Below are 25,592 nucleotides of genomic sequence, written 5' to 3' on the forward strand. Positions count from 1 at the left end.
AAGGAGTGGGCTTCCTCACTGTTCCCATTCTACCACTCAAACTCTTTGGCATCACACTTCACTGCCACTCGGAGAAAGCAGTTGGCATTACTACCCTCTATATAAAGAGATTCTCTCTAAAAACTCCAGTGGTTTGTAGAGCAGGTACCAATCTATTCAAAGTCGCAAAGGTTCCATAGAATCTATCAGACCAAAACCAGGACCTACCGAAACGATGTTTGAGTGCAAGCAGCTACACTGGAGAGGTTTACCACTCTGTCTTAGGAAACTCCGTAGTCGTGAAAACATTACAAAATAGTCCTATGTTAGTGTAAAAATTGCCTGATATTAATCATAACCGCGCCAAATTTTTCAGTGGAGGCATAGATATGTTTATATTCTTCAGATCATGTGTCTTCAGCTTGGGTTCTGAAAGAATGGTAATATTGAGTGTATCTCATGAGAAAGGAGACTCACAAATTTTGTAGTGACTGAATTTGCCTCTGTCTGTACATCTAAATAATTGTACATCTAATGATTTGTTGTCATTCAGGGCTATCTCATAAACCAAATATAGTTTGCTTCTCACCCCATAATCATGTGCATTTGAGAATGAACCAGTGCAACTGAGAAAAAGGGTTATTGCTGAAGTTCCACCTATAGTATCACATTCTTAGCAATATATGCATCGTTTACAAAGAACGTGTGCGTTTTATGGTTCCAGAGAAGGAGCACAGGGGTCATTTCGGAGACAGTGAAGATAATTCAGCTTAGTATTGTCACATGAACTGTAAGAGTAATGTTTCCTAACAAATCTTCCAGGAAAAGGTGGTTTTAAACATTGCCTACACTTCTTTCTTCTCACCTTGCAATTTGAATATTTAAAGAAAACAGATCTTCAGAACAGGCTACCATACTTGCTTTCAAGTCTCTTAAAAGAAATTTTCGTTGTTTTGATTCAGATACATGTGTTTTATTTAACTGACATCACCCACTAACATTAGAAAATCTCCAGCGAATACACGGCATTACAAAATACCAAATGAAAAATGAGAGAAGTGATAGAAACCAAGGGAACTATAAGAAGAGAAGGGGAAGAAATAAAGGAGACAACTGTTCTCCTAAGAGTCTGGGCAAAATCAGACAGTCGCACACACTGAACAACCCGAGCGTGCTTCATAATTTAAGCTGAGTAAACTGTTCCGTTGACAAACTCTGGAGAAAAGGGGGAGATGATTACATTTGTGTGACCTAACGCTGTGACTTCACCGTCCACTGTGGAGGAAGAAGCTGAGGAATCTCTGGGCAGAGCAGTTACTTTTTCCTGTTCTGAGAAGGCCAGCGGCACCCCCCCACACACACACACACACACGCACTATGCAATATTTGCAAAAGGCTCTCCCATCTCCGGTTCCCTCAGAGGTGCGCTCGGGGCTGCAGAGATACCTTTCACATTCCCTACCCGGTGACGGCCGGAATGCCACTGCCCACGCTGCCCTGCGCCCTACCAACCGAGCCCAGGGCCCAGCAGGTACCTCTTCCAGTCTTCAAGCGCCTGGGTAGATTTGGCTTCCACAGATTTTCCCAGCTATAGGCATATAGTTGTCTTCATTAAGCCTTCAAAGGATCTTCAATCAGAAGCAAACCTGTGAAAATCCCACTGGTTTTCTGAGTGACATATTACAGTTCTCACTTTCCCAAAATAATAAAAGGCAATTTGCATGAAGTTTCCATCAGACAGCATAACATTGAGTCGCAATATTAAGCTCTGCTGCTTTCCTGGCAGAGTAATCCACATGGCTCTTCTCTTGCCATGGTCAAGACCTTCTTTGAGACCAGAGGATATTAGTCAGTCTAAGGAATCTGATATACCAGAGACTTCCAAAAGAGACCGGTTTCCATTTATAAAGGGAACTGGAGGAAACAGTCCATAGTTTCAGAACGCCTATTCGTTATTTGCCTACTCTTGGATGTTTTTCATTTGTTGGTTGGTTAGTTCGTTGGTTGTTTGGGTGTTTTTGTTTCTGTTGCTCAAGATTTTTTCACTTCTCCCAGGAATGTTTGTCATCACAGATACATGCTCCTCTATCTTCTCTACTGAATGGATTTCCCATTGTAATGACTGGAGTAGGGGGTCAGCATGGCCTGAATACGGTAGGAAACTGGAACATACCTTTCTCATGGTTTAACATCATGGTGTTATCGATGGAGAGATCTCCATATCTCCACAGGCTGCTAGTGGGAGCGGGCTTCTTGCAATATCCTGAGAAAAGGAATTGTCTGACACTCGCACAGAAGGATGAGATATTGTAGAAGTCTTTATTTCTGTAGAATTAAACCCCTGAGTTTCCAAGGTCCCATTTCCCTCTGTCCCGCCAAGGAAGAAGTCCCATTTTTGCTTTCAGCAGAGCTAAAATCAAAGCCAGTGTCCAGAGTTTCCCTTCCCTGTTAGGGCAAGTCCTACCCAGCATCGGGCTTAGTTTGTGTTTCCAGCTGCAGTCTGTCAGTCTATTGCATGTGGGACCCACATGGCCACACGGCCATGAAAAGAACACGGGCAGGAGCAAAGCCAAAGAAACCAGAGAGCCAAGTGAGTGAGCTCCTTTTGGGGGGGATTATGCATTCCCAAACTTTCACGGCCTTGCAATGGCCCTGCCTACTCTAGCCAATCCATGCTTCCCGAGGCTTGACTGACAGGCATCTTCCCTTTGAAATCCCAGCTTTACTGCGCTAGCACCCATCTCCCCTTCGTTGGACCCCTTCCCCCAGTGATCTGCAGGGAATGCACCGGTGGTTCCCTGGGGACTGTGAAATCGCAGCTTCCTGGTGGGGCTGCCCAAATGATATGCCTATGTCTGCCCTTCCCTTTGCTTCTTCTCTATTATTAATAACTGGCTAATTACAACAGTATTGATGGTGGGCCACCTACGTTACCATTTCACCAAATAATGGCCCCCTTCTCTGCATAACTTTGACTTTAGAATCAGCCAAAATTCATTCTCCAATAGACTAGTAAGAGAACTCCACCTCTTGTTCTCCTGCCTCTCTGCAGGTGGTAAGCTTGATTTCTATTGCCTGCTCCCGCCTCTGCAGGGGTCCTTTCAGGAAACAGAAAATAACAAGGCCTTTGTGTTATCCTCTTTGGTTGTGAGACAGTTTGTTCCCATCTGCCCCCAGGCTCACCCAGTGCTCTGACTCAGTGGGAAGCTGCTACTGATCACTGCTGTTATTAACTCAAAACTCATTTGCTTGCTTTATGGAAATTCATGGCCCTTATTTCTCTAGGGAATGGGGAAAACCAATAGGCCTCCTACCCAGCTGGGTACTTTCCATGCAAGTTACTGCCTCTATATAAATTAGTTTCAGATAACATCGGGTTATTTTCAGGATTTTATAAAATCAATATTGTAACTAGTAGAACCTGGCCAGGGTTCTTAGGATCATCTTGCTACCTGTGAGTCGATCACATAATTTCTAAATGGATTGGGGGGAAATAACAACAATAAGAAAAACTTGTGTTTACATGAACAACTGCCCAATGATTTCTGTTTGTTTTATTAATAAATTCCATCCATTTATGGGGCGATAGGAATAGAAATAATCCTGATTACACGATTTCTTTTTCACCTTTATTATGAAATCTGACCTTCAAGAATGAACTAAATCTTATCATAGCCAAATTCATAAGCCAAATGGCATAATATAATTCCTGATAATGGTTGATGATCCATTCATTTTAAGTTATATCCACTACGATAAAATTTCAGTGAAAAGGAAGAAATGGGACGATCCCCTTGGAGTTTCTTGCACCAGGGTGTGGCTTGGCCATACGCATAAATATGCCCATAAAAAATACGAGTATCTCTTTGAAAGTAGAATTCTCTTAATACAAGACTGAAGCTTCCAGCAGAAACTTGGAAAGTCAAGTTGACCAGTTTCTTATTGATCCTGAAGACGACTGAAGTGGCCGTGCTGGTTGTTCGCTAACTGGCTGCTTTCTCACTTAGAGACGGCCGGAAACCGGGCAATTAAAGACAGACACCGTGGGGCGGCCTTCTGTTTCAGGCGGAGCTGTGGGGGGAGCGGGGAACCCAGTAAATGCCAACTGCCTGGTGACAGCCATGCTGTTTGTGACATAAATTTAAAAACTAAAAGGGATTCCTCTCTGTTACAGAGATCTTCGCACGAATAGGAAATTAAGATTAGGTTGGATCTATAAACAGAAGTCAATTTGATTCTGTTATGTTAAAAGAAAATCATTTTGACCTGTATCTGTATTTTATAATGTTTTTAAGTCTAAGAAGCTCATGGCAACATTATAGGATATTGGAGACTCCCACATCCAAGTATAATTTGAGTTTGAGGGCCCACTGGTTGAGAAAATCCATAATGGAAAAAATAAAACAATAATATTTTTAGGCGTACATTTTATTTCCCATAAGAACATCTACATTCATTTGAAAAATATATTCTCAAACATACTTATTTAGTGCATGGCCTGATAAACCTGTCACCTCCCAGATGGTTGGAAAGAGTTCTGCAGCCTCTCAAGGATCAGGGGACCCTGTGATTTTTAAAACAGCTGGTTTGGTTGAAGTTTCTGTTATCACTCAGGTGCTTTGCTTTATATAGTATATTTTTAAATAACTATCACCCCCCCCCCACACACACACACACACACCCATACCCATAGAAAAATGAAGCCTTGGAAATTATATGGTAATTGTGATCAAAATAGAAAGAAATCATTAAAATAAAACTTATCAAGGTCTTAGATCCTTATTTGAAACTCTACAATTGATAAATTACTTGCAGACTCATTATTTACATTTATACTCTGGAAATAAACTTAAAACAAGAATTAGAAAATGCTTTCAACTACACCTTCTCTATTTAAACCTCAATTTGAATTTCAAATTATGTTATTATCTCCACTGAAAACATCAATTTCACTGAAAAGTTTGAATGATCATAAATCCTGAATCCATAAAGTTCAATGATGCAATTTATAATTTAATACTGCCACCATAAAAACTTCTATGACTTTCAGAATATAAATTCCCATTACTTTCATGAGAATTAAACTAAAAGTATTGGTATATGTATTCCCATTATATTTCCAGTGTAAATGGAATATATAAAGGGACTATATATGTGCCAAAATAAACTTACTATATATTTATATCAGTATATAAATTCCAATTAATTTGGGGGGAATTAAAGAAGAATTACCAGTTTCCACTAACTCAACCTTCCCTTGACAATGTATTTTCTGACCTTTGAATCTACTTAATAATTCTGGAAACTTAAAATTACAAGTGATCTTATTGTTTTCATTTTATTATGTTAAATGAGAAAAAGGAAATTTTGCAAGTGGAGCTTTAAAAAAAAGAACTTGAAAAAGCTGCTCTATCAAATGTAGCCAATGGGCAAGTTCTAAAATATTTGAATCTAAACATTAGGTGCTCTGTCACTTGTCATTAAATTTTTTCGTAACATTAATGACACATTTTTCCTTTCCAAAGATAATTTCCATTAGAAAAGAGGCGTGCTGTATATTTTTTAATTTACATTTGAAATTCAGGTAACTAAAAAAATACTCATAATGTTTCCACGGGAAAAATCAAAATATTTTAAAGAATATGTTTCATTCTCTGTGGTTGACTTAGTTCAAATATTTCTTAACAGATTCTAGCCCACAAAATACCCTTTTCCCCAGCAATAGAAACGGCAGCAGAATTGTTACTTCATTTTCTGAACTTAAAGTCCAATCTAACAAGCAATCAGCTCTCTACTGATAGACATTATTCAGGGCTCTGGGAGCAGAGCAGAATCATCGTTTTCCTTGGGAGTGTTGGGGATGGAAGGAAAGACACAGACCTGCTGCTCTGCACCTGCATTCTCCGCAGCAGTCAACTATCTCAAGAGCACATAGAAGTGCCCACCCATAACATAAAGTCTAGAATAGTCTGTTTTACATAGTATCTAAATAAATGAAAACACATCTTTCACACCATAGTATGAAATCCATAGATTGAACAATGGACACAACGTTCTTCCTGTGTTTATTTTCTGATCTTCCCCCATGTCCACCTTCATCACAATAAGTCAAATATATTTCACCTACACACCCCTGCTGCAAAAATAAAGACAGATGACTATATTGTTGGCGTGGTAACACACAGAGAGGTATGTTTAAAAATACACAACACTCTTTTCATTTTGATGGCCTGCCAATTTTGCTTTAGTTCCCTGTTTGTTTGGGGATTTAATAATTACTGTGTTAGTCCCATCATAATTTTTTTTCACCATTGAAACATATTTTCATTTGCAGTAAAGACTGTGCTGTTATTTCACAGGTCATGCACATCTGCAGGTAGGGCAGGATCATCAGCGGTCACTTTCAAAAGAATGACCCACCAAATCACAGTGGTCTCATGAGCAGAGCAAAACGCTGACTTGCACATCAGTGAGCATATCGCTACGTTATTTTTACACTACTCTTACTTGACTGTTTAAGGTAATTGTATGTAAAATAAAAGTTTGCATTGTATTTCTCTTGCTGTGCCAGAATACATACACATTTTAGGCTGTGCTGTGATTTTCTTGCATGTAATGTACGATGACATATATCTCTAATAAAGAAAACCTGATAGTGATACAATTTTAGTTTCTCTCTTGTCTTTCTCGTTCACACATGAATCCTGACCTGTTTAAAAAGAATATTCTCCAGGTAAATGATGCAATGTAGGTCAGGAGCCTAAGAATCAGACTAATAGATGACTCTGATTCTCGATAAGCACTTCAAAATGAACGAAAGAAGTGAGCTTTTTCTCTTCATAAATTATTTCCATTTTTGGTCCTTAAAACTTGAAAACCATGAGTCCTGCAGCTAGAACTGCCAAACAAACTGTACAGAGAAAAAAAATCCTCTGCTATAACATCTATAGCTGAAAACAGATACAGCTACATTCACTTATAATCTACTTTTAATTAATAAATTTGATATCTTAAGACGTTACATTCTGTGAAAACACACACACACAAAGAAGTTCAATAGGGTGAAATTTAAAACATAATTTAAATTGTTAGATATGTGTGTTTTTTTAACATGGAAGCAGTCTCGACACAAAAGTACTTTATTGTAAGAAAACAGCTATTTCAAAATAACATTGGGTAACTCCAGATTACAATATTGGAAGGAGTTATAGACAGGAACCCTTTGAAAAGGGAAACCTATGTTCAAATTCCAATACATGCAAATATCTTCCCTGCCTAGCCACAAGCAACTTTCTGCAGCACAGTTTTGTTCTGCTCCAAGCCTCTGAATGGGGTTCTATTACCTAAGAATGAAAGTCCAGTCACTTCGCATGGCACACAAGGGCCTTCATTCTTTGTGTGAATATAGCACAATTTATTCATTCACTCTACCACCCATGGACAGTTGGTCTGTTTCCTGTCTTAGGCTATCATAAGCAATGCCAATATGAGCACATCTTCTGGTGCACATACATATATGCATTTCCCTTGGGTACATGCCAGGAATTACCTGCTAAGTAATAATGAATGGTTCTCTGAAGTTTACCCTCCCTCTAATGTGTGTGAGTAATTTCCAGTGCTATGCATCCTTGCTAACTTCTGATATTTTCAATTTTTAACAATTTTAGGCATCCTAGCGGTATACAGTGATATCTTATTATAAGTTGATTTGCATTTCTCTGATAGTAATTATGTTGAGCATCTTATATTCTTATTGGCATTTGGGAATCTCTTTTGTAAAATGACTATAGAAGCATTTGCCTGTTCTTTATTGGGTTATATGCCATTTCCTATTGACTTGTGGTTCTTTGTATCTATGGGTACATGTACTGAAAGTATCTTTCCCACTCTATGTCTTTATTTTTTACTCTTTTACTGGCATATTTGGATGAACGAAAATTCCAGATTTTAATGTAGTTGAATTTATCAATGATAGTGCCTTGTATGTCCTATTAAGACATTTTTGTCCACTACAAATCAAAGAAGATATTCTGTTTTCTTCTAGAAGCTTTTACCTTTCAGATCCTATAATCTACCTGAAAATTATGTACATAATTTTATGTATATAAAATTATGTATATATAATGTGTGATATGAAATACGTATAATATTCACTGCTTCCATATGAACATGCAATTGACCCAGCGCCATCTATTGAAAAGACTCTTTCTGCCCGCACTGAATTATGCCCATGCTTTAACTCAGGCAGCCCTGTACGCGTGGGTCTGCTGTTCAAGCTGTTCTGCTGGTCTGTGGCCACTGCTTTAGAGATCATAACTTTATAACGGATCTTGATGACCTAGTAGTGTAAGGCTTCTAACTTTGTTCTTTGTCCTCAAGATTGACTTTGCTGTTCTTGGCCCTTTATATTTCCATATAAATTTTAGAATCAACATATTTCAACAGAAAAGGCCAAATGGGTTTTAATATAAAGTGTTGCCCACTGGAAACAGCTTATGACTGTGGTATAGGGCTTGAGAGCTGAACAATGGAAGATTTAAGTTTGGCTGAAGTCAACTTATAAAGGACCTTGAAAGTTATCTAAGGTATGTATACTTTATTCAGTGGAGAGTAGGGAGCCATCAGAGGCCATCGGGCAGGGGAGTCAGATGATTAGATCTGTATTTTTGAAAGATCACCAGGAAACAGCATCGATGCCCAACTCTATCCACCAGATGTTTACCTTAGAAGTTGGGTTATATTCACAGCCAGGTGCAGGGAGATGGGTTATTCCCTTTGGAACCCCCTAAGCAGAGGTGGGGCTGTTTCATGCCTGGGAGTGGTGGGGCAAAGGACTCCTCGTGTGTCAGAGGAAACACAGCAGCCCTGTGCTCCTTTCTGATGTACCAACATTCAGTCCAAGCCTTGGTCTGAGAGGCAGAAAAGTGCTCTGTCCTCTCTGAATCAGCCTGTGGCTGCCTGGAAGACACATGGTTCTCGGGGATGTCAAGATGAGAGCAGATGCAATGACTATGGTGCTGGAGCTGCGCACCAATTACCTGCCCTGTACCTCACATCATCGCCCCCCGCTCTTCCAACCCCAGGCCGAGGCAGGGAACGTACTCAGCACTGAGAGTGCTGGAGGCGTCAGAAGCCGCACTATGTACAACAACCGCACACAGAACAGCAACTTGTTAAAAGATATTCACCCGTGACTCAGACGCCTTCCGCTCCAACTTCTGACCCAGATAGCAGAGCGATCAGGCAGTGCCCTCCCAGAAACTCAGTTAAAAATTCATGTGCAGTTTTAGGACAAGAGTCAAACAAGAAATGCTCTTTGAGAGAAGAAATGGCAATAGTAGTTTACCCACTTGTCAAAAATAAATGACAGGAACTACCGATTTAAATTAGATTTCATATTGACAAGTGACCTCAGAGCCCTGTTTTCTTTCCCTCCCACCTCCAATGGGGTCATGGGGCTTCCAGGCACAGTCTGGTGGCCAGCTGAGCCTTTGAGCTCTTCTGTAGATCAGATCTTTCATCTGCATCCTGAGAAAGCTCTGTTCGCTGTGTGTATCACGCAATTAATTGGCGGTGTCTTTTGCAAAAGCAAAATAGACCAGAATAACTAGAAGTTTCTGATACTAGATATCTTCCCTAATTAAGTTTGTGTAGACTGACTGAGTTCATCTCTACCCAGACCAGGGTGAACTTCATGGTGACAGGCTCCATGGCCAGCACATGAAAGGCTTGGACTAGCCCAACAGAGCCCAACATCTCTGAGCTCCCTGGACCTCATTTCCAAGCCTCTGGACCCTTCAGCCTTGGCAGGGACACACGGAGGCTCGCCCAGGGAATGAAGGAAGTAGTGTGGGCTTCGTTCCAAGCCTTCCTGGCTCCACCTGATACTGGCAGAGAGCTCAAGCTTTCTCATTAAAACTAGGATGCACTTTCTTAGAGGGCAACCAGGGCAGGCACACTGAAAGCACCAAGATAGGGAAAGTTGAAAGAATTCTGATATTAATATTCCCTAAAGCACCCATGTCACCATAGTAAAAATACTCAAACCCTCACTGGAATTCCTTTTTTAGTGTTGTTTTCACTGACTCAATTTGCTATGCAGGGTAGGGGAACCATTATCTTTCAAGTGTTTGGGACCTGTAAAGTTATAATTCGGCTCTGCCCATTCAGAAAGCCGGAGACATCATACCCCAGAGAGTCCTGGTTGGTCATATGGAAATGGCTGGGTGAGTCTGTGGGTCCTGGATCTCATAAAAGAGTAGAAAGCCATATCAAAGAGATCCCATGCCAATCGTACCTGTGTCCAACCTGTCGCTAGTGCTGTTTTCCTGGCCTGCTGCTTCCCCATCTCTCTCCCATCACTCTCTCATCCCTCCCATTCTCGACTGCACCAGAGCTCCATCCTGAGGCTAATATTTAATATGAAGATTACTCTGCCTAAGGTAGACGGAGAACAGTAGAAATGAGAGAAACCCCGACGGAAATTTCTGTATTCAGCTATTCTTGACTTCCAGTAAAACCATGGTATCAAATTTCAGCTGAATAATGTAGAAACTAAGGTTAGATAAAGCCAACTGATCCGGCAGGCTGAGCTCATCTAACTCTCTCATGCCACCTCATGCTCCCTCCCTAGAGTGGCTCGGGGCCCTCAAGTCTCACCAAAACCTTCAGCCCCTCCACCCCCTTCCTGAGCCCTCTTTGTCCACTGCCCCAACATCCCCATAGACAGTGGCCAAGCCACGTTTTGAAATGCAGACGCAACAAAAATGTACAGCCCTTTAAATGCAAACACATGGGAGTGCAATGAAAACTGGTAGCTGCTTTCCATGATCTACCTGTGACGTGGACGGAGCTGGACTTTGAAGGGATTCCCACCTGTTCACTTGCAATGAAAAGGCAAAGAGTGAGGCAAGCAGAGTCGCAGGTAGCTCCCACACCTACCTGCCAAAAAGTCCCCCTACTACCTGGGACTATAAAGTGTTTCTGGAGCACTCACTCTATACCCCTTGTAATGATAATTAAGATGTTAATAAAGATGTTATGAACACTCATCAAGTATAAAAAGTATAAACTATTTATAGTTGTTCCACCAAGGGCTTTACAATTATTATCTCATGTAGTCTTCACAGCCACCTTATCGGGAAATACTACTAGGATCCTGTTTGCAGAAGAGGAAATCAAGACTGAGAGATTACATTCTCCATAGCAACCCAGAGAGCCAGTTATTTCAAAACTGTGCTTTAACTTCTACATCATACTACTTCTTTCAAAAATTATTCCCGAAGCTCTAGATGACATGCAAGGAAATATAAATAAAAGTCCATAATTAGAAAAATAAAGCTAGAGGTGGGCTTAAAAGATTACAGCTACATACACTAGTAGAAAGAAAGCAGGAGATAGGAGTATATAGTATATTTACTATGTAAAGACATATCTATTATCTCTAAATATGCTTATTTTCTGTGGCATGCCTTGGGCAAGATTAACTATTTATTGTATGGTTAAATAAAGAGATAAATTTAACCTCTCTGAGCCTGTTTCTGCCTTGACAAAATCACTAATAACGGTCATGAGTATTAAATCAAACAATGTATGGAAAGCTTTCAGTAAAAAAAAAAAAAAATAGGATAGTTATGTGGTTTTTGATAATGTTAATATTTTAGAATCCCTTTGTATAGATTGATGCTCACCCCATTTAGTCATTTAAATCGTCTGATTGCTTTACAATCTAAAAACACCAATGCCTGAACCCTGCTTTAGATGAATTACATCCATTCAGTGTCTGGAGGTGGGGCCCGGCCCCACACGTGAGGCTGTTTTGAAAGTTCCCCGGGTGATCCTCACGCGTGCCCTCCAGGGTGAGCACAGGGACGCTGGGCCCTCCGCTGTGCTCGAAGGGAGGGAGGCAGCCAGGTCTGCGTGCTGGACTTGATGGTGTCTGGCTCGTGCAGCAAGTGTCAGAGGCCAGCGTGAAAGACGTGGAGAGGGCCAGACGTGTGCCCGATTTACCCTGGGGTGGTCAGGAGCAGGCTCCTATTTCTCCCTTTGGGGACTTAAAAATGGTTCCCCTTTACGGCTCATCTCAAACTCATTGAGTTCTCCCCTTACAATCTCTTGCCTAATTTAAAGTTTCTTTCAACCTGGAGCAAACTACAAACCAGAAAACACAGAGCTGAATGACTCCAATAGAAAGGGACAGCAATCGACAGCAGTGACCCTTTAAGTGGCCCCACGTCCACTTTCACTCTGGCCATGTTGACTTACTCTGACCTGGTCACTGGAGAGTCAGAAAGAGCCCCCAATGCGGGGGCCCTGAGGATGCCCTTTCTACTTTAGCATCGTCCCGATGAAAGGAAGGGTGTCACTGTGGCTGCGTCTGGGTCTACATGGCCATAAACCTGGGGTAGGCTGATACAGTTTCAAAGAAGCGATCAGAGTGAAAGACACTCAAGGATCCTGGTAAGTGTGGGCAGCCACTTACATCAGCTCCTAAGGCCGAGCCTGGGAAATGGAATCAAGTGCTTTACATCTTCTCCACTGCAAATGAAACAAAAGACAAGATCTGCCAAACTGACCAGAAACAAGGAGTATGATCCCGCTCTCCACATTTTTTAAGTGCCCCAAGGATCATATCTCTTGGGAAAAGTCACACTTGCACCGGCCTGCCCCGGAGAACAGTGAAGAAGCCGGAGTGCGGGCCCCCGTTACGCGGTCAGGCTCTCCACGGAAAACCAGCACAGCGGGCCTGAAACAGTGACATGCAAATCACTGTCAGGCTGTGAGTCACTTTTCCTCTCAAAGCAATTAGCAATTACCAGCATTTATTCAGCGAGCAGAACCAGGCAGACGCAGGCTGACAGTCCATCATTATCACAACAAAAGAAGCGCAGCTTTTACCCTCCCGAAGGAAGTGAAATTTTAACAACTCTAACTTTCAGGCTCATACTATTCCCAGACCTATGATTTATTTCATCATCAACCTTAAAAATAATATAAAGTTCAACCATTTATTTTTAAGGAGCTGCTTACAGATGGCCCTCCCCAGAATCAGGTGCAGCCCCAGAAAGCTGAGACTACTCAGCAGAGATTCAACAGCTCAACCTACAGAGGGCGCCCCCTTCACACTCATCACCCTCTTGCCTACCTTGGGGAGGCCGCACCCTTCCTGCAAAGTCCCTGCAGAGTGCTTCCCTTTTGCCACTCCCTAGCCACTCAGCTGCTGTTTTGATGTGGTCAAATCAATCATGAAGTAGATAATTTGTACACCCTGCAAGTATTAAGCAAACAGAACTTATTCTAAAATTCCCAAAAATGATATATCCAAGCCCAGACAGTATCACCAGAGAATTCTACCAAACTTTTAAAGAAGAATTAACGTCCATTCTACACAATTTCTTCCAGAAAGTGGGAGAGGAGAGAACACTTTCCAATTTGCTTTCTGAAGCTACTATTACACTGATACCAAAAAAAGAGATAAAAACAGAAAAATAAACATAGATCAATAGTCTTCATATAGATGTGAAAATTCTTAAAATATTAACAAGTTCAGCAATACATAAAAAGAAGTTTGCACTATGACCAAGGTGAATTTATTCCAGGGATGCAAGACTCATTCAATATTCAAAAATCAATCAAGAAATACACCATATCAACAAGCTAAAGAAAATCACATGATTATATCAATTGATACAGAAAATTCATTTGACAAAATTCAACAACTATTCATGATAAAACTCTCAGAAAAATAAGAATAAATGGAAACTTACCTTGATAAAGGAATATCTATCAAAACGTATGGTTAACATATTTAATGGTGAAAGGTAGAATGTTTTTCCCCTAAGATTGGGAACAAGGCAAAGATGTCCACTCTAACCACTTTTATTCAACATCATGCTGGAAATTTTAGCCAGTGCAATAAAACAAGAAATAATAGTCATACAGATCAGAAAGGGGGGGAAAAATGAAATTTCCCATTTGCAGATGACATGGTAGTTTGTGTAAAGATTCCCAAAGAAACTTTAAAAGAATCTTCTGGAACTAATATGGGGTTTCAGCAAACTCACAGGATATAGGACAAGCATACACACCAAAAACAAATCATTTCTATATACTTGCAATGGACACTAAAGTTAAAAATACAATACCATCTATAATCACTCAAAAATAAAATATTCAGGTGTTATTCTAACAAATATATACAGGACTTATATGCCAAAAACTACAAAACATTGATAAAAGAAATCAAAATAACTAGAAAAACCTACCTTGTTCATAGGTTAGACGTCTCAACATAGTAAAGATGTCAATTCTCCCCAAATTAATGCACAGGTTTAATGAAATTTCTATCAAAATCTCAGCAAGGGGAATAACAGCAGCAAGATAGTGGAATAGGAGTTTCTATTGCTTTTTCTGAAATAGATGCTCTCTGGTGAGTTAGCACTCAACACAAAGATCAGATCCTCACATATTGTGCCCACTCGTACGGGTGCTTTCTCAAGCCTCTTTGTCCTCAAGAAGAGGTCCCTTGGGCGGCTTCTTTCTCCACATAAAGTGAACGACCAGATGCACTGTCTGAAGCTATGACCCCTGGGAGGCTTTCCACTCACCACGGGCTTTCAGATTCACTCATATGAGAGACTTTGGGCAGTAGCAATCCATGTAACCAAAAAAGACCCTGAATGGCCTCAGCAATCTTGAGAAAGAAGAACAAAGTAGGAGGGATCACAATACTGGATATCAGTTATACTACAAAGCCACTGAAATCAAAACAGCCTGGTACTGGCACAAGAACAGGCATCTAGATCAACAGAACAGGAGAACCCAGAAATCGACCCAAGTAATTAAGCTCAATTAATATTTGACAAAGGAGGCAAGAGCATCCAATGGAGTAAAGATAGTCTCTTCAATAAATGGTGTTGGGAAAACAGCAAAAAAATGAAACTAGACCACCAACTTACACCATACACAAGGATGAACTCAAAATGGATTAAAGACTTAAATGGAAGCCATGAAACCATAAAAATCCTAGAAAAAAACGCAGGCCGCAGCATCTCAGACATCTCTCATAGCAATACATCTCCTAGGGCAAGGGAAACAAAGGAGAAAACAAACAAATGCGACCACATCAAAATAAAAAGCTCTGCACAGCAAAAGAAACCATCGATAAAATGAAAAGGGAGCAATCCATTTTTTACTAGAACTCACATATCAAGTCAACACATTAATGAACTAAGTCCAGGCATTCTCTTCCTCTGGCTGACAATGAGGACTCCCCCATGATGGTAAATGTGTGAACTGCTTGGATGCAATGCTGGCTTTTATTTACTTTTATTTATTTTCCTAAAGGAAACAACCGCAGGGACTTCTCTTTGGCCTCTCTTACTACAGTAGCTACTGCTGATCAATGAACCAACATGAGCATTCTTCCATCTGCTAAATAGGGTCATTGAAATTAAACATTTAGAAGCCAGGGGATATGGGCCACTTACCCCTTTATCTGTGTATGTCCCTGTCCTACCCTAACACAGTGGCCACAATATTTGGGGGTGGTTCCTGGGAATCAGCAACAATTTGTATCCCATCTCCCCCTGGAAATCATATATATAATTTATATGTATAGTTGGCCTCCCATTTAATCTGTGTCTAGGAACATCACTGTCTGTTAGCAATCTCCAAAGATCTGTATGGATAGCACCAGCCCTAAGCTGTCCTTTCCCCCTGGCTGCCATTACAGTGATTCTGACTGCATTGGCTATGACTAAGTGCCGCCAGCTGGCCTCAGCCGGTCACTGACCAAGGCCACCCTGGTTGGGGATGAAGAGCATAAACTCCTGCCTAAGTGGCTCTCATTTAGCTGAGGACAGCTTTCTGGAAAAGAAGGGGGGGTTGCTATTAGCTGCAAAACCTCATAGCAACCGAGGGGTAGAGCTCTGGCCTGCTGAGCAGATCTGGGCGGGCACCCACAGCGTCCACAACAATAAGCTTTGGAACAAGCAGGGTAACTGGCTGAGAATCCAGGCACCTCGCTTGCCGGGATTTCGCTTCCTCCCCCTGGACAGACCTGCCAGGACATGCTCAGCAGAGACTTCGTGTTGGCAGAGTGTCTGTGACTTCCTCAGACACGCAACTGGACGAATTAACAGAACAGCATGAAGAATTCCCTGTAAATGCAGGTTTGCTGGAGTTTTAAAGAGAAAGACAAATGCAATGCTCAGGACCAGGACCTGCGGAAATTCTATGCTTCCTCCCACCGGAGAGGAGGCTGAGACTCGGCCAGCCCGTCGGTCAGTCTGACATGCTCAGGGCAGCTTGGAAGCCCAAGGTTTTCAGGCCTAAATTATGCTTTTCTTATGATATTTGGTTCTCAAAGTGACTTTCTAATGCTTTGTCTTTGAAGACAAGAATTGTAGAACGTGATCCGATTAGAAAAAGACTGCCCTGCTACAGCTGTGTGCGGGTGACTCTGAAAGCTGGGAATCTGGCAGCGCCCTGGGCGGTCCCCAGACCTGTCTCTTGCTCCGAAGGGTTTGGACGGAACAGACCCGGGACGCCCCTTCTTCCAGCCTCCGGCCACCCTCCAACCTCGTTTCCAGTCACCGCCTTCGGAACCGCCTCAGCCCTCCTCGGCCTCCGAGACCAGCCAGCACCGCTCATCTTTACTGATGAACCACCACGAGCTCCCAAATTCGTCAGAATCACGCCACCGAGGTGGTGGCTGCGGTCAACCGCCCGCCACCTGCGTCTGCGGCCTCCCGCACCTACCTCTGTCTGGGCTTCTGTCTCCACCGCGAAGATGTGGCTCTGGAGGGCGGGGGCCACTTCTTCCAGGACTTGGCAAAGCGGGAGGGTACCGAGCGTCTCTTAAGGACGCAAACCCAGGCGGTGGCCGCCTTCTCCAGGACAGGCTGGAGCCCCCCAGGATGAGTGGGGTAAGCTCGGGGCGCCATGCAGGCCGCCGGGGCCTGGGAGAGGAGCCTGAGCCCGGCCTGTGGATCCGCAGGCCCCGGGCTCTGCCCCCGCAGCCCCTCAGCCCCGCGGCTTCCTGGCTGAGCAGGTGACACGCATCAAGAAGATGGGCGACACCTGGCCACCTCCGCAGCTGACCGCCCGCAGGCTGGGCTGGGCGAGTGTCTCTTTGAAAGGCTCCCCCTCAAGCAGGACCAGGAGCCCTTGGAGCCCAGAGGCCTTCGAGGGGCCCCTCTGCATCCCCCCGGTGCCTGGCTTCTGCCTGAGCCTCTCCCCGAAACCCCTCGCCATCCTTTTAACTGCCCTGGAGCCCCCTCCCATGCATTGGACCGAGTGGAAACAATACAGCTTTTTGCAGCAAATAAATAAAAATAAAAGCTAGGAATTTTTTTCTCTTTTCTACTCATAAAGATAGAATTACCTCTTCTCTGGTGATCCACGTTTTAGTAAAATCAAAGTCAAGTCACAGAGTATGACAAAAAGGACTTTCATGCTCATAGCTAAACCGTGGCAATCCTGGAATTCCTGGGGGAAACTGATGGTTCAGGGGGACTAAGCAGGACACTTGGAGTGGAAATTTGCGGCGGGCAGGACCATGGGCATGGCACCGCCGGGAACCCGTGTGTATGTTACAGAGGGAGTCGAGGGCTGGCGGGAAGGAAAGGTTGGAAGCTGAACCCCGGTACAGTCAGCTAACCTTAAAAGAGAGAAGCCGTCTGGATCATCCAGGTGGGCCCACTGAAGCCAGAAAGGTCTTTAAGAGCCTAAGGAGGCCTGACAGAGGAGAAGGGGGCAGAGAGACACAACACTGCTGACTTGAGGGTGGAAGAAGGGGGCCGAGAGGCAAAGAATGGGGGTGAACTGGAGGCAGCTAGGAGATAAATGCTCCCTGGAGCCTCCAGAAGGAACGCCGCCCTGGGAACGAAACCCGGATCAGACTTCTGACCTCCAGGACGATATGAAAACACATTTTTAAGCTGCTAAATCTGTGGTGATTTGGTACAGCAGCAACGGGAAGCAGGTGCGGGACTGCTCTAGGGAGCAGGCACACGCTGTGCCTACGCGTTGGGTCTAGAACGATTTTTGTTGCTTCCATCTGGGAGCCTAGACGGACCGTGCCTGGTGGTTGTAGGATGGGGAACGGGGTGGGGCTCTGCATGTAAAGTGAGAATTGGGAGAGAGAGGGAAGAACAAGCTGTGTAGACAGCAAGCCAGGAGGCGTGAATCAGTTCAAATGCAAGCTAACTTCCTCTGATCGGTGGACCCAAAATAAAGGCAATTTATCATGCTATTTCAATGTTATCTTTATTTTCACAGAAATTACATGTATTTTAAGTAACTGATGTGCCACACGTTGTACATTTTATCTGAATTTTTTTGAATCTCTAAATAAGATGTGGGTGCCGAGTTATGATAAGGGGCATATTAGGTGCAAGTCAAATTATGTGGACCAACAGCTTTGAAAAATATAAGCATCTCTGTACTAACAAGCCTGTATGCCGAGGACCATCGGAGGAGAGACCACACCAGCTATTGCTGAAACACATTTCCCAACACAATTAGATCTTTTATTTAAAAATAAAAACATCAGGAGTCTAGAAGCTCGTATTTTTTGTGACTGGCACCAGAGGGCGCTATAACCTTTGCAGAAGACAATGCCCAGCCCTCGCACACTTCCTGGAGAAATTTTTTTAATTTTTTTTTTTAGAAAGCAACATTGCAGGACAGAAAATTAACACCAGCAGTATATTTTGATTTTTTCCATGTAATTTTACGATACATATTTTATCTTGTTTTTATTTTTATCTTACAAGTCAACCTCAAAAACAAAGTAGGAGAAATGAGCTGTACCATTTTTTCAGTTTAGTCCAAGAGGGGAGGTGACAGAGAATGAAAGCACATGAAATTGAAGGTGTCGTTTGCACACTAGCATCTTGCCCCCGACGATCATGCAGTGCTAACAGTGACATTCCCATCATGCAAGGACAGTCACAGAGAGGGTGGTACATAATCTCGGTGTTTAGCATGGGATGCCAAGTCTCCATGGGGCATGCTTCCCCTTAGGACTCAAGGCAAAGAAATATCAACACAGAGCAGGGAAGCCTCCTCACAACAAGCGGAATGGAGGAACTCCTTTTTTAAAACAGAATCATGTTTCATGTTTTCTCCATGGCCTCTGGTAACAAGAGGAAGAGTAAAAATGTGCAGACGATGCAAGAAAATTGCTGTCTCGCCAGGCAGAGAAACAGGTAGCTGTTCACCATCTCATTCCCTGAGACGGATGTCACACTGTGAGGGGCAGAACTGTCCCCCGCCCATTCCATTTCAAGTGGGTCGTTAAAGTCTAATTTCAGGGGCTCCCCTTTTCGATTCCATATTACAAAACCCCGGGCAGGACAGTCACCTCACATTTCTAGGACTCGGGTTCTCCTGTGAGATAAGTATACAAAAACTGGAAGGGAAATAAATGGGAAAACCCCAATCAAATATCATATATTCTATGAGACAGAAGAGACACACCCTAAAACTTCATTTGGACATGGCAGCTTTTCCATAAACAGCAACTTTTAGATAGGCATCCTGTGTACTTAAATTACTCACTAAATCTTCTGTGTTGTTGTATCAAAATATTACCTGTCAATGACATCTCTCTTTAAAAGACTTAAAAGTATATTTTCCTTTTATGTTTCATCTCTGATGTTGTTTGTGATTTAAAGGCTCTCTGGGGAAATTATCATCATAATTACATGAGAAGAAATCGAGAGAAGTGACTAGTGGCCCGTAGTCCCTAAGCCGGGTCTCTGACACCTCCCAACACTCTCTGAAAGTAACGCATAATAAACACACTTCATTTCTTTAAGTACAGGGTGTCCCCCCAAAAACTGTACACACACTTCAACAGCGGACAGCTCAATTGTGAAAAGGAAATGTATTTTAATAAACACTGCCTTTATAATTATTCAAAGTGTGTGTATACACTTTGGGGGGACACCTTATGTATCTCTTTCACCCCAGGATCTCACAGCACCTGACAAACGGTAGATTTTTCAGAAGGAAGGAAAGCAAGCCCAGAGTGATTAGGTTAAAGCCCAATTCACAGTCAGCAGGCCACTGCAGGAGGGACAGGAACCTGTGGGGTCATGAGGAAGACACTGTGTTTCAAGGAAAAGAAACCCCCTCAGGGTTCAAATGGGTGACTTTGCAAAAGCCATCAGGGACGCGTGCCCATGGCAGCACAAATGGCTCGCACACTCCGAGTCAAACTACCTGGACCCAACAGTGACCGCGCAAGGCAAAGGCAGAGGGAGGCGCAAGTTCAAGTCCTGGCTGTACCACCCGGGGTTCACCCCAGCACCCCACTCTGCAGAATCTGTTTCTTCCCTGCATCATAAGGAGTAGTCAGAACCCACAGCCATCCCCTAAAGGCCACTGGGGAGGAAGAGGAAGAGCCGGAAACACACCGTTTGCAAACCATAAAGTGCTACATAAATATAAGGCATGGACTTCACATTGAAACCTGACTCCAAACATAAATTCTTTCTTAGGCTGCCTGGAGTCTTTACAAACGTATGCTTGATGTTCTTCCTAGGCCTTCGGTGCTATGCTGGGATTGTAGCAGAACTAAGAATCATTAAAAGCAAAAGACGGGACCTAAGTGTGGGGCCATCCGATTTAGCGTGCGCTGCGATGGAGCGGCAAGGGAGGGTATCGTATCGGGCCTCAGTGTGGGTCTCAGGCTGACAACAGTGAGAAGCGGTCCTCCCCGAAACCCTGCGGAGGAGTCTGATCCGCATCCTAGTCCACAGGAGGTGCCACAGGTCCTGGACGGCCACGGGTCTGGGTCATTGCGCAGCCTCGGACCCTGTGTCCACGGGAGTGGGCAGAGCAGTCTCCCCGTAAGGTGATTTCGGTCTAGGAGAGCAGGGCACGAAATGGTGCGGGTCAGCTGCCTTAACTAACAAAGCAAATACTTCTAGACTAACTTGACCTTGAAAAATAACTGAAAGGCTTGACTGAGTAAGCTCATGGACCTACTTTGCCTTTGAGTGGTCAAGGAGTTTATACTAAATGGTCAGTTAAGTATGAATTAATAAAAAGCCAAAGAGCAGAGCACAGGATTCTAAGTCCTAGTCAAAAGCTTTTGGAAGAATTCAATTTTGGAAAAAATACTTTTAAAAAATTTATTGGTGGGTGCTGGGAGCCAGCAAACAAAAGGCTTAGAGTATGTCACACGCAGTTATTATTCCTCCATTTGCCTCCTTCCCCCAGCACGTGGGCGACACTGTGAATCCTACTCGATCACCGTTCCAAGAGCTGCAAAAGGACCTGCCCTAGAGCAGAGACATGAAAGCACTGGCCTCTCCAGCCAGAAGCCTCAGGTCCCAATCCGAGGCCATGAATGGCTCCTTCTCTTGGTGCCGAGGGTAACTGGCCGCAGGTCGGGCGCCCTCTTTGTGTGGCCGGTGGCCTCGCCCAGCACATTCCGCTTGGTGCAGGAGCTTTGAAGTGTTTGCGGCCAAACTGTCTGGCGTGGCCTCTTATCTCACACAAGCTTTTAGGACCAGACGTTGCTTCCGCTTTTGGTGTTTTTGTGTGTTTTTCTTTCCTAATGCTTAGGTTGTTTCTTGTTTGCAAAGTATTAAGACTTCATAGTAAAGCTTGGGGAAAGAGTCAACAGCTGCTTCCATTTCATTTGCAGATCAAACTCAGGGGTTATTTCCATTCGAATGTCAAACTCCATTTTGATTGTATAGAGAAAACGGTGTCATGTTGACGATTTGCTAGGGGTAGGGCCAAAGTGGGGTTTTGGTGGGTTGTGGTTATTTTTATGGTGAGAAATAGTCATGATTAGCAAGGGAAGACTTTCATATTGCTTCTCTAATAAAATTAGTTCTCTTTAACAACAGACCCCTAAATTTCTGTTAGTCTTTAGACAAAAGACTCTATTAGTTGCATTTCATTTGGTTTAGGTCATAAATAGCATAAAGTTTAAAGTTTTCTTATCAAAAGAGATAAAGAGATATTTAAGCCCTCTGCAGGGAGGGAGGGAGGAAGGGGAGGAGAGAGCAGAAAATAAAAGATTATTATTGCATGCCTCCACATTGATCCCACAAGATTTCCTGAGCATTCCTCATACATTATATTATATAATAACTCCAATGAATCAATCATCAATAGTATTTTCAATTTTTCTTGAGCAAAATGTATATCCTTTGATAATATGTACTGAGCAAAACATAGAATAATACATCATCTTTTAAAACACTTGTAATTTGACCTTCTATAAATATACTTAAATAAAAAACATATTATAGATGGTTATTCACATAGGACACAAAGTGACACATACAAAAATAAAACAATATTTTAACTCTTTTGTTGTTTTTGTTGGCTTTTTTTTCAGTAAAGATATTTAAACAATTCAGATAACAGAATCATCTCCTAGATATAAATGTACACTGTGCATAGGTGCATGCCCAAGGACAAGAGCCGCAAACATTGCTTGCTGGACCTATTACTATCTCCTACAGTGGTTCAGAAACGCTGGGAGGGAGTAGAGGCCTCGGAGTATAAGGAGATGTTTACTTTAGATGTTCGTGGAAAGGAAACACAATCAGATCCCACCCCACCCCCAGCTGGTGAAGTGTGAAGCTATCAAGCTGTCCTTTGAGTGAGGGGAACACAGAACACGCCTCCTCCTTGGGTTCTCCCACATCCCACTCGCTATGTGTTTCTCCGCTCGTGGAAAAGGTGCCACCATTGTGCACCGTGGGCAGGGATTTCAGTTCCATAAAAATATTTGTCCTGTTCCAGCTGCTGCTACAGAAAACATTCCTTCAGTCAACAAAATAACTTGGAGAGCTCAGCTACCCAACCCAGTAGAATATGTACACTCTCCTTGGGAAAACTGGTAAAAAGTGATCTTTTGTCCACAGAATGCTGTAATTCTCGAGAGCCAGGAACGGAAGATAGAGTGCTCACACTCCGCCCAGAGCCTGGCATAACTGGGGGCTGCGCAGGAACACACGGGCCGCTCAACTGGACTCCGTCCCTCCGGTCTTCACGGGGACACGCCTGGAAGGAGTCCTGCTGCTGTGGGTGCTGGTCTCGCCCAGACTGCGCCTTACAGGGAGCTGATACTTGAGGAACCGGCCTGTTTTCCTTTTAAGGAAAAATGTAGGTTCTTGCAACATCTTAAAGAGCTGCTTGGGGGAAGGAGAGGGAGAATTCTGGCTTGTTCTCAAATAGAATTTTCAACAGAGCCAAGGAAGGTGGTTTCTCGAGTCCCTAGGCGGTGCCTTCAGGGGCAGACGTGGGGTCCTGCTGCTGCTGATAGATGTCCTGAATCAGCATGGTGTTCATGACCTTCCACTCCCTGTATTTTCTGGCTGTCAGCTTTGGATCATCCAGCAACTGGTTAATCATGGCCAGGTCATGTTCTTTACACTGTACAAGTAGAAAAAAAGTGGGGCGGGGATTGTAGTGAGTATCTCAGTTTCAATAAGCCACTTTCAGCCTTTTACAAATGAATGCACATACACGGTCATCAAAATTATCAATGCGTTTTACCATTAATATTCAAATCCCTACGACAATCCTAAGATATATGGCAGGAAGTCCGTTCACGTATGCTAGCCACCGAGGAATTGAGAACCCGGCCCCATGGAAGAACCAGACCTGCAGCCAAGGTCTCCTATGTGACTCTCCTCTGATCGACCCATTTTCCACACCATAGTGATATTTCTGTCTGTGACCACTTTTCCTCCCAAAACTCGTAACTGTAACTATATAATCATTTCACTGACAGCCCAAACTTCACCAAGTAAAATGAAAAATGGTACTTTCTCTAAGATATAAGACAATACAAAATATAGCTTTTTGGTTTTTATTATCTTAACTTAATTAATCACACACATTATTTAATTAACACATGCAGAATAACTATATGGGCCATTTTTTATTCAGACTACGAACCTCTCATGAAAACAGTGTGTATTGCACCGGTGCTAACAGAGTGTAGAATCTATTCACATTATTCACCCCGCCTCTTCTGTAAGCAATGACACACATTTCTAAAGTGTCAGGCCCAGGTCAGGGAAGTTTTCTGTAGTCAAGCAGTGATGTAAAAATAAGATGCAACAGCTTCCACATTCAAAAAGGATCACTCGTTTCTAACAATTTTATCTCAAGTCACACCACCTATTCTAAAGCTTCGTAAGGAAGGTGACGGTAAACGCAGCGCATGCACCCGTGTTCTTTACACGTAACACGATGCCAACCGCCAGGTAACATTCAGTCCATGTACACTGATGAGCCACCCGCTCTGCCCACCCCCAGGGCGGCCTGTGAGCAGCTAAGCATTACAGCCGCGCTCGCTGGTTACAGGGCAAGTTCAGGGCCGCTGCCCCGAGGTGGACCTTCGCTATCGCCCAGTCATCGTATTTTCTCAGCCCTTTCCTCTCTCGCCCTCCCAAATGACTACTCAACAAAAACTTCTTGTCTCTACTCAAACCTTGACCCGGTCCTCCCTGCCGCTGATGACCTTGCGCTATTTTTTTTAGGAAAGAGAAACGAGAAAAACGTTGCTCCCAAATTCTTAATGCCCACTACCTGCATCTGCACAGATGTATCGCTGCCTCCCCTCCGCTCATTCGGACGGAACCCCTACGCCCCTGGCAAAGGCCCATCTCCCCGTTTGCGGTACCCGTCTCATTCTCGCCGGCGAGCCTGCACGCTGCAACGGCTCCCGTCTTACAGGCCCTCTCCTGACCTCGACCCCCGTTCCGGCCAATGTTCCACTTTCCTCATTGTCTCCATTGTCCCTGTGCCCATTCTTTCAGGCCCGCTCCCGCCAGGCTTTTGCCCCAACCATTCTACCAAAACTGCTCTTCTTAAGGCCATCGAGGACCTTCATGTTGCCAAATACGTAACTGATTATTCATTTTCAACCTATTTGTAAACTGTTGGCTACTCCTTGAATGCTTCCATCCTGTCGCTTTTACGACACATTCTCCTGACTTTACTCATCCCAGAACGGCCACTTTATTCCCAGTCTCCTCCGCCAGAGGTGCCAGGGGCCAGCCTCCAGCCTCCAGCCTCCAGCCTCCTCTCTGCTCCGTCTATGTTCACGCTGGCAGAAATCTCGTGGGACCCCTCCCACTCTCCCGTTACACTGAGGGTCACAAATTTACCCGCCAGCCTTTCCTCTCCCTTGAATTCCATACCTGTTCATCTAAACTTCCTCTTCAGAAGCTCCATCTACACATCCAATAGGCGTCTCAAATATAACATGTCCAAAACGTCCCAAACTAAGTTTCTGTTGCTCTGCGTGCCCTCTCCACCACCCCAACTCCCGGTGCACGCTGAGGCCTGCTCCGCAGAACACTGGACGGCATTCGACCTTTCCAGTTGCTCGAGTCGAACACTGGAGTCACCCCTGGCTCCTTTCCTCACTCCCAACCCACCAGAAAACCCTGACGTTCTATCTTCAGAGTATGTGAAGCCACCGCACACCTCCTTTGAGAACCTTCCACAGGCTTCCTAGCTCACTCCAAGCAGAAGCCAAGGCATCTGCAATGATCCCGGGCGCTCCGCAGGGTCCCTGCAGCCGTCTGCCCGGCCGCCGCCCCCAGGCCTCACTGCGCCCC

General features: G+C 43.7%; 1 protein-coding gene across 1 annotated transcript in view; it reads right to left on the reverse strand.

Annotated features, from left to right (window-relative positions):
- Window positions 1-18,234: 18,234 nt before the first annotated feature.
- IPCEF1 (interaction protein for cytohesin exchange factors 1) overlaps window positions 18,235-25,592 on the reverse strand; it is a 121,864-nt gene continuing 114,506 nt past the window's right edge. Inside the window, exon 12 of the mRNA XM_081141415.1 lies at window positions 18,235-23,391. Within this exon, the coding sequence (XP_080997541.1) occupies window positions 23,233-23,391 (159 nt within the window). The 3' untranslated portion in view covers window positions 18,235-23,232. The remainder of the gene's footprint in view (window positions 23,392-25,592) is intronic.

This window comes from Miniopterus schreibersii (genome assembly GCF_964146895.1).
Source record: "Miniopterus schreibersii genome assembly, chromosome: 6".
Taxonomy (NCBI): domain Eukaryota; kingdom Metazoa; phylum Chordata; class Mammalia; order Chiroptera; family Miniopteridae; genus Miniopterus; species Miniopterus schreibersii.